Genomic DNA, 10,060 nt, shown 5'->3' with positions numbered 1-10,060 from the left:
TAACTGGTAAAATATCCTCTGTGCAACACTTTATTAACAGTGTACTTACATGGTAACCCCACAGGAACTGTCCACTCAATATAAAGTGTAAAATAGTCACAAATTACTCTGTAACTTGTAAAATATCCTCTGTGCAACACTTTATTAACAGTGTACTTACATGGTAACCCCACAGGAACTGTCCACTCAATATAAAGTGTAAAATAGTCACAAATTACTCTGTAACTTGTAAAATATCCTCTGTGCAACACTTTATTAACAGTGTACTTACATGGTAACCCCACAGGAACTGTCCACTCAATATAAAGTGTAAAATAGTCACAAATTACTCTGTAACTTGTAAAATATCCTCTGTGCAACACTTTATTAACAGTGTACTTACATGGTAACCCCACAGGAACTGTCTACTCAATATAAAGTGTAAAATAGTCAAATTATTCTTTAACTTGTAAAATATCTTCTATGCAACACTTTATTAAGTGTATCTACATGGAAACTCCACAGGAACTGTCCACTCAATATGAAGTGTAAATTTGTCACAAATTACTGATTCATCCACTGATGAATCCATGTACTTCCCACCTACATTCTGAAATGTTCCATGTTAATTCTATTGTAACTGTGAACCTAAAAGTAATAGTATTAAATTCCCAAGTATTAATCCACAAATGTTTTTCAATAAGTAGACTATAGAGGACTAAAAAAGAAAACATGCAGCAAATGTAAACAATATTTATTAACATATTTATACTCAACAGTGCAACACATATAAAGTAAAACCTTAGAAATATGGCTGCAATATAGAACCTTACAGACACTATGAAATTAAAGAGATTAAACATAATCCCATAAACAAAAAAATCTTAAGAGTAAATTAAAACTTTTAGATAAATGTTGGAAGTAACATCAGTTCACATTAAACGTACAGCAATTCACATTGAAGAGATAGTTTACCCCAAAATGAAATTATTAATTACTCCCCCTGCTGTTATTCCAAACCTGAGTCATTCATTCAAAAAAAAAAAAATCTACTTTTTTATTTGTATTCGTAAAAATATTTTAGCTGATTATTTTTTATTATTATTATTATACATTATTATATTATATATATTTTAGAATTATCTGACCCTCCATAGAATGACAGAGTTGCAAGGCATTTAAAGTCTAGAAAGATACAGTACCAACAACATCAAAAGAGTACATTTGTCTTCAGTGGTTCAATTGTAATGCTATTAAGCTATGATAATACTTTTGTGTGGACAAAAAACACATTATTTTACGATTTATTCTGTTCAGTGTCATTTCAGGTCTCAGGGGTTGGAACGACATGTGGGGTAACAATTAATAACTACTGATGTGAATCTACAATTTAACTTTAAACAACATCTGCACATAAGAGATTTGTATATTTCTATCTGAACTTATACTTTATTGGCAGAAGTTTGCGCTCTTGTTTGGCGTTTTCAATGACAGATTTTAAGTCTGTTGTCAGTGACTGCAGGCACCTCTTGGCAAAGTCAAAAAGTTTCTCCTCCTTGGTTCTGAATTTAGGGATGCTTCTGTAAAACTCAGCATCAACAAGCTGAATTTCAGCCACAACAGCTGTTAATGCGAGAGTATTACGGTCAACCCCAACTTTGGCACATGCTTTACTAATGCTCCCTTCTTTTTTATAGGCATTGAAAACTTTGTTGTACCGCCTTAGTACGTCATCAGGGGTTGTTGCTGTAGAAAGATAAAAGCTTAAGATGAAATTAAAAAAAAACAAAAAAAAACAATGTGTGTCAAATACTTAAATGCACAAACCACACAAACCTGGCATGACCTATTGTGAATTAGTTTTTCCAGGGATGTCCCACATGGAACAAACATATATGAGGATGTATGCGCAAATATGAAACCTATAAGCAGTATACAGTATATGCACATATATGATAGGCATGGGACGATAACCATTTTCAAGGTATGTCGCGGTTTGGAAAAGTCAAGGTTTTAAAACTGTACAACAGTTTTCAAGGGGGGACAACAGTATCTCTAGCAGAACATATTCCATTTTAAATTGTAAAAAAATGTTTTGAAACAAATAAAGACAAAATGAAGCAAAATTCAATAATTCATTTAGCCCGACACATTTACTGCTCCAAAATATTTTAAATGTTTCACAAAATAAAATATACTGTGTTCAAAACAAAATGTACGGTTGTTTTTTACCCAGACATTTAAAAAGAAAATATTTTTGAGCAGTAATTACAATACTGTGATACCGTGATATTTTTATCCAATGTTATCATACAGTAAGAATCTTATACAGGCCCATGCCTAATATATGATAATAAATATGTGTATGTATATGCCATATATAGGCAAAACTAAGGTGCATATATGTGCATATACATGCCATATAGGTCTCCTGTAATGCTTCTTTATATCCACATATAAGCCTTACATGTACATACAAGATATACTAATAAAAAACAAAATGCAAAAAAATTATGTCAAGCCAACACTTGAAATTTTATTCACATGTAATTGGCATGTTATGGAATTTAACTATGGCAAATAAGTGAGAGGAGATGAAAAGCTATGATGTTTACATGTTTTCCTGAAACATTTTCAAGGCCAATTCTTTTTGTATTAAGATAGTGGAAAAGAAGAAAATAATATTTTTTTGTCTTATTTTTTTATTGTACTATTTGATTGTTCTTAAGTAAATAAAAAATACAATTTATTATATTTACATTGTCTAGAACCTATAGATTTTAATAATTTAACTAATATGTAGGTAAACATATAGGTAAACATATATATGTACATATAAACATACATATAAGCACATATATGTGTACATACAGTATATGTCTACATATATGCATACATAAAGTATGTGTAAATATATGAATGTGCATATATGTACATATACGTACATATAATATAGGAAATGGCCAATTTTTTATGTCATATATATTAAAAACCTATATCAAAACCTATCTTAAAACATATATGTTTATATAGGTTCTTTCCATGTGGGGTTCTATTGACTAAGTACACATCAACAGAAAAATGGCATTCAAAAACAGGATATATGCTTACCACGTGTGCTGTGCTTGGTAGATTTTGACCTGCTGGCCCTCTTTGTCTTCTTATGACTCTTTCTCTTCTTCCGAGGAATATCACTATCAGGTGACTCTGAAGATGAGGAAGAAGTCATGGACTCCTCATCAGTGTTACTGGTGCTGCATTCAGTGCTTGTGTCCAAGACTTTCTTTACTTTTTTTGCCCCTCTGTCTATGGAATAAAACAGATTTAGTTACATAAAAAGGCTAGCAGGCTTAGGCTAGCTACAGATGAGACTTTTATAAAAATCTTAACCAATTTTAAAATCATGGAATAAAACAGACATACTGTTTCTTACAGTCTTACAGCTAGAAATTAAGTCCAAAAGAATATGGTTAATAAATTTGTCCAGTTTTTATGGCATGTTTGTGGCTCCCAAATTTTAACAAAGCGCAAGGTTTAGAATAAAATGTGTTTTTTTGTTTTTTTTTTGTTCAAGGATCTTCCGTCTTGATCAGAAGCAGTTAATAATAGGTCAAACCCCATTCAGGGGTTCAAATCAAACTTAAAATCAGCAACTGTAGTATGTGGCCAGCCTTAAAAATGTAATCTATTAATACTACTCAGCAGTTCAGGATTGATGTGAAAGTTTAAAAAGTTTTAAAAAATCTACTTGCTCAGTAAATATTAATTTTAAATCAAACACGTTAATACAACAAAACAGGTTTCTTACTTGACAATTTTAGGACAGTTTGGCGGAGAAAATCTCGTTCCTGTTTAAGTGTTTGTATTGTCTGGGCCATGAGCATCAGCTTGTCTTTTTCCAAAATAGATGAAGACCCATCATCTTGTCCTTTAAAAACAAACAATGTAGCACAATACAGTTATGGTACATACAACTGGTACATACATCTGGTACATAATGGTACATACAAGTGCCTGCTAAATAACTAAAAATGTACCTTGTGTAATATGGAGTATATAAAAGTGGCATTAGTGCAAGATCAAGTATTTATATTTCCATAAAAGTACAATAGAACAAGACTGGCATTGGCTGTTTTTTTTTTTGTTAAAGCTAAAACATTTCAGCAAACAGTTGTGGTTGATGTGGTTCATTTTCAAATACGTTGGCTTGGTCTATCTTATACCATGATTGCACATTCAAAGTAATTTCTTTGTAAGTAAATACAAACTCACCTGGTTCTGGAGTAATGGTTTCCACCGCAACAACAGAAAGGTCATTGTCATCGTCTTTATCATGGTGTACTTTATGAATTTTTTGGGATGATTCAGGTGGTTCTGTAAAAACAAAAAAGGAAATGGTTGCTGCTCTTGTCTGTCAAACTACCGCAACATTACTGGAGCAACAACTTCTAAAACACTTCATGTAAAATGGTTTAACTTCGCCAAGAGTATGATCAGTTGGTTATCAATTTTTTTCTCAAACATTTTACCCACTTTCATTTTTTCCTATAGGACCAATATAGAAAAAGCTTGATGTGGCTTAAATAAACACATAAAAACAAACATGTGTATTTGTAAACAAATTCAAATGTGTATTGTGTCCTAATATGATAAAAAACATTATTCAATCCTACATTAATTTTCTTGTTGCACTTATAAGGGTCAAAATTAAATTTAAATAGACTAGTGGTCAAATATGCTGATTAAAATGCTGACCATTAAAAATACAATCAGCAAATGTGTTTTTTTTTTTGCATATTCAGTACTATTTGTATATGGTTTTACACATAGCATGGTTAGTTATTAGTGTATAAAAAGTGTGTACATTAAACTATAATTTGAAGTAGTTTAAGTATAGTAACATTATTTTTTTTATTTAGTAAAGGCTTGATTACGGTTAAGCATATTGCACATAAAAGTTAACTTATATCTAACCTTTGTTAGTCAGTTTAGATGAGTTACTGCATGAGACTACTAATATTAACGTTAAATCATTACAAATCATCGAACTGTAGATTAAATTACCTTCACTCAAGAGGTCAGCTTCAGCTTCGCTGCGTTGGGGGCAGTTCCTCTTCAAAGAAATCGTCTTTTTTCGTGGCATACTGAAGAAAAATTCGCTAAAGAGTTAGGGCTAACAATTTGCAAATAGACGCATCATGAGCGAGAACCATCTGCTCTGATAGGGAAATTGGCGGTTCATTCAGTAGTCCAATCAAAACTTACGTAACGTGACGTGACAACTGTGACGTTTCGTTGTAAACAGCCAGTTATCGACAAGGCGCCAAATTTACTAATAGGAAAGCAAGGCAAGCGGCTTTCAGTTATACATTAGCTGTATCTGTTATAGCGCTATGCATACAGGGAAATTAAACAAGATTATACGGCTTTGCAGCGGTGGAAAACATAGGAAATTAGTGATCAAATGGCTACAGAGGAAAGGCTTGCTTTGTAAAGCACCTCATTGTCGCCAGTGTGGAAAAAAGATGAGTATTAAAGCCCACAGTGGACGTGATGGTTACATATGGTAAGTAACGTCAAGCACAAAGCTTGTTTAACTCGCTGTTTTGATTGCTAATTTTAACATAATTTAAGTAAGTTTCCTTGAATACTATGTTATAGATTATCATAATTTTTTCACTTTTATTTTAGGACATGCCGAAGAAACAAGCATCGCAGAATTACACTCTCCATTCGCAAAGGATCACTGTTTCATAACTCCAGAATTCCTTTGGTAAAGTGGATGGAATACATATATAGGTAATCTAATAATAATTAACTTAATGTCATTGCGGTCGATCGCTAGCCTTGTTAGGTCTTTTTCATGTGTAATATAAATGTAAGATTATCAAGAAATATAGTTTAATACTATTTGCCCAGCCACTTCAGCAACACACTCCTTATTGTTTATGAATAGAGTTTGTATAGGTGAAGAATCTGTGTTATATCTGTGTTAAAATACATTTTATCTGAAAAGCTAGCATTGTATATATATATATATATATATATATATATATATATATATATATATATATATATATATATATATATATATATATATATAATTAACCAAAACAATTTTCTTTTAAGATTTTCACAGGGTCTACATTTAAGACAAATTGACTTGATGGATGATGGTGTTGCCAAAACTTCAACAACATTGTCCAGAATGAACAAATTGCTCAGAAAGGTAACTTAATTAATGACATATGCACACATATACAATGCAGGCTTTTTCACTTTTACATTTAACAGCACCTTACTCAACCAATTTAATTCAATTAGGTTCATTAGTACAAATTTCCTATGGCTATTTTTTTACAGGTTTGCATCAAGGCATTGAGTAATTTGAAAAGAAGAACAGGCCTTAGAGTTGGTGGAAAGTCAAGACAGAAGTTTGTGGCCATAGATGAGTCCAAGTTTGCTCACAAGAGAAAGGTATGTTTCATGTGAAAATGTTTATACTGTATACTTAGTAAATTTTACTATGTTGAAATACTAAAGTTCATTAACCTGCATTCAGTAATACTTCCAGAGTTAACATCACATCAAAATAGCACATGTAATCAAAAGCAGGGATATGATTTTTATATATAAATGCAAATTCCTGTATGTTCTGACGTCAGTGGGGTGACCCTTGCGGTTTTAATGTAAATTTCTTCATTCAGGACATCATGTGATTGTACCCAATAATTACAGATTTCACTATTTTCCTGTGTCTCCGGGAAGTAATGTCTATAATGATATTTGTGTAGTCCTTCAATCTACACATATGAGGAAGCTGATGTCAATGTGAAAAACAATGACAAAGATTTGAATGTGTTCATGTGAATTTTATGCTTTTACTTTTGAGTATGCACCATGTTTTATTACCCTCTGCAAATCATCTGTTCTTACAATCTTTATTTAATATTTAATAGACAATAACCTGAAATGTATACCTAAATATTAATTTCAAAACGTTATATTATTATACCTAACTCAAGAGTTACACATTATACATAATATTTTAAGAAATTTAAACAATTTCATTTTGAAATTTAAACAAATTTTGGACTGACTAGTAATTTATTTATCAGGTTGAAATTAAAGGTGTACTAAATAACTGCAGACACTTGCATTTTTTAAATTCTATTTTATGCATTGATGAAGACAATGGCACCACACAAGTTAGTGGCCATCTAGCAGCAGCAGTGTGCAGTTCTGTCCTCAGACTAAAGAACTAGGTATAGACCAATTGGTTTAAAGATTATTCAGATGATTATTAAACTGCTTTTTAAGTTAATTGAGATAGATGCATGGTGAAAAAGAACTATGGTCAGTCATTGGGAGATTTTACTGCTCTTACAATTTCTGTTGTTTCTTGTGTTCATTACTTTTCAGTTTAATCGTGGCCGCTTTTGTACTACTTGGCAGAGAAGAAAAGGATGGGTTTTTGGGATGATGGAGGTTAAAGGAGATCGCCGCCTACCAGTCTTAAAGATGGTAAAGGACCGTTCCAGGACCACACTGGTGCCCATCATCACAAGGCACATCAGAAGGGGGTCAACTGTTTACAGTGACAATTGGAGGGCATATCTGAATGCATTACAACCTTTACGATACAGACACCTAACTGTTAATCACAGTGAAAATTTTGTTGATCCCCAAACTGGCTGTCACACACAACATATTGAAAGGGCTTGGCTTGCCATCAAGGCACAGGTATCAAGATTAAGGGGTAACAAGACTACAAAACTATTGAGAGAACATTTGAAATTCATTCAGTGGCACTACTGGCTGGGAAGGCGAAATAGTAAAGGTGCCTTAGCACAGCTGATCCATGACATTAGAAAAGCATACCGGGTTCATTGACAATATATATGCCATTTTTTTCTCTTTTATTTGCTGTTTATATTGTGACATTTCTTCAGATTCTAAAATTTCCTGATAATACAATTAACTTGTTTTAATACATTCATAGCTTACTCAAAATACTTGTGTAAAATACTATGTTGCAGAGTAAAAATCAAATACGAATGTGACAGTTTTGATTTAATAGATCATGGGATATTATTTACAGCACTGATTGTTTTCTTTATTGCTCTTTTAAATTTTTCTTTTGTGATATCTGGCACTCTGTTGAACAATCTGACTTTACAGTCACAGTGTAAATTACAATATTCTGTTACTTTGCTAAAACATTGAAACTGCAATGCAATAAAGTTACACTACATATTAAATATACTATTCCTTTGGATTCACCATGCATTTTCCCTTGCTACAGTTATATGAGGACATGAAAGGACAGTTCATGAGAAGTTACCATGTCAGAACATTGTTAATGTGTTCGATTTGGATTTATATTACACAGTAGTTTGTGACCATTTTGCTAGTACACTTTTTTAAAAAAAATGTTACACTTTATTTACATACAGTATGTACACATTGGGTGGACGGTTTCTGAGGAGTTTCCATGTAGGTACACTGTTGTTAAGCAGTTGCACGGAGGATTATGTTTTATATATTACATAGTAATTTGTGACAAATTTACACTTTATATTGAGTGGACAGTTCCTGTGGGGTTACCATGTAAGTACACTGTTAATAAAGTGTTGCACAGAGGATATTTTACAAGTTACAGAGTAATTTGTGACTATTTTACACTTTATATTGAGTGGACAGTTCCTGTGGGGTTACCATGTAAGTACACTGTTAATAAAGTGTTGCACAGAGGATATTTTACAAGTTACAGAGTAATTTGTGACTATTTTACACTTTATATTGAGTGGACAGTTCCTGTGGGGTTACCATGTAAGTACACTGTTAATAAAGTGTTGCACAGAGGATATTTTACAAGTTACAGAGTAATTTGTGACTATTTTACACTTTATATTGCGTGGACAGTTTATGTGGATTTACCCTGTAATTACACTGGTATCACAAGGTGAGACCTTCTAATGAAGCTTTATTTCTGTCATACAATGTTCACAAGTACATGGTATGCAAACAGGTGTGGAAGTGAGAAAACACCTGCAAGTACATACTGTTGTTACACAATGCACTTACATAATTCTTGTTACAGATGCGTACTTTCTTAGTGTTGTTACCAATGTCCTGTTACACATTTGTACTTACACATACTATTCAGTGGGCTGTTACATGTGTGTAGTTTCACCAATATTACACAAGTAACTACTATGTACCAGTGTGTACATACACTGTAGTTACATACTACTTACACATCTAGTTACCATGTAAGTTCACAGGTATAAGCGACACTTAATATAAAGTGGGACTGAAAATTGTATACAGCATTACCTGGTTAACATCCTTTTATGCTTTGCCAAATTCTTCATTCATAAATGCAGGTTTTTGAAGTCAAAAGTCTGCCCCTCCAATCCCACCAACATTGCTGGTTAGTAGCAGTCAGATATATATTAGTGCTGTAAAAACTAGTGTGTTAACGCATGCGATTAATTTGAGATATTTAACGTGTTAAAAAAAATTAACGCAGTTGCGTTTTTTTTTTTTTCCTGTTGTGGCCGACGTGTGTTCAACATACAAAGAAATATGGAGAAGACCACGAAAGCACATTTAGAAGGAAAGTTTCAATATAAAACAATTAATGTCGCATTACCGGCCTATCCAGCGTCTCCTCTGGAGTTTCATCTGAGGGGGTGAATTTTTTATAAACCAATATAAAACAAACAAAAGCTAGCTATAACAATGTAGGTATATACAATACATAAATCAAACCGTTAGGCCAAATATAAATTTCATTTTACAAAGGCCTGTCAGAAAAAAAGATTTTAGATATTTTCTAAAAACAATAAACACCGGAGAATGTTTGAAATACTACTTATAAAGTATTTAAATATGATGATATTAATCAAATCGTGCAAACAGAGCATTTTATGGGTGAGTGAAAGCAGAAATAGGCTGCCTTTTTTTCTGTCCTGCGCAGCGCCTCTTGACAAACGCATCGAGGAAAACTGCAAATACAAAATGTGTTCTGTGTCCTCAAACAAGTGTTTATGCTTTTATATGACGTGGTAACATT

General features: G+C 32.5%; 2 protein-coding genes across 2 annotated transcripts; one reads left to right on the top strand and one right to left on the bottom strand.

Annotated features, from left to right (window-relative positions):
• Nucleotides 1-1,132: 1,132 nt before the first annotated feature.
• LOC130220538 (coiled-coil domain-containing protein 106-like) lies at nucleotides 1,133-5,123 on the bottom strand. Its single transcript, XM_056452781.1, has 5 exons — nucleotides 5,044-5,123; nucleotides 4,252-4,353; nucleotides 3,788-3,907; nucleotides 3,091-3,285; nucleotides 1,133-1,725 (listed from the first exon to the last, which is right to left on the bottom strand). The coding sequence occupies exons 1-5, from the start codon at nucleotides 5,120-5,122 to the stop codon at nucleotides 1,412-1,414; spliced, it is 810 nt and encodes a 269-aa protein (XP_056308756.1). The 5' UTR covers nucleotide 5,123; the 3' UTR covers nucleotides 1,133-1,411.
• On the top strand, nucleotides 4,968-8,376 carry LOC130220536 (uncharacterized). Its single transcript, XM_056452780.1, has 5 exons — nucleotides 4,968-5,545; nucleotides 5,671-5,778; nucleotides 6,109-6,208; nucleotides 6,343-6,456; nucleotides 7,402-8,376. The coding sequence occupies exons 1-5, from the start codon at nucleotides 5,373-5,375 to the stop codon at nucleotides 7,870-7,872; spliced, it is 966 nt and encodes a 321-aa protein (XP_056308755.1). The 5' UTR covers nucleotides 4,968-5,372; the 3' UTR covers nucleotides 7,873-8,376.
• The last annotated feature ends 1,684 nt before the right edge of the window (nucleotides 8,377-10,060 follow it).

This window comes from Danio aesculapii, unplaced genomic scaffold (genome assembly GCF_903798145.1).
Source record: "Danio aesculapii unplaced genomic scaffold, fDanAes4.1, whole genome shotgun sequence".
Lineage (NCBI taxonomy): Eukaryota > Metazoa > Chordata > Actinopteri > Cypriniformes > Danionidae > Danio > Danio aesculapii.
Note: the sequence above shows the minus strand (reverse complement) of the source record. Positions and strands in the feature narration are given on the sequence as shown.

Excerpts from the sequence above, each read along its gene's own strand:
- LOC130220538 (XM_056452781.1), bottom strand. The coding sequence starts at position 5,122 with ATGCCACGAAAAAAGACGATTTCTTTGAAGAGGAACTGCCCCCAACGC. Across the intron at positions 3,908-4,251 it reads AACCATTACTCCAGAACCAG|GACAAGATGATGGGTCTTCA; the intron begins GTGAGTTTGTAT and ends TTGTTTTTAAAG. Across the intron at positions 1,726-3,090 it reads TACCAAGCACAGCACACGTG|CAACAACCCCTGATGACGTA; the intron begins GTAAGCATATAT and ends ATCTTTCTACAG.
- LOC130220536 (XM_056452780.1), top strand. The coding sequence starts at position 5,373 with ATGCATACAGGGAAATTAAACAAGATTATACGGCTTTGCAGCGGTGGA. Across the intron at positions 5,779-6,108 it reads TGGATGGAATACATATATAG|ATTTTCACAGGGTCTACATT; the intron begins GTAATCTAATAA and ends TTTTCTTTTAAG. Across the intron at positions 6,209-6,342 it reads TGAACAAATTGCTCAGAAAG|GTTTGCATCAAGGCATTGAG; the intron begins GTAACTTAATTA and ends ATTTTTTTACAG.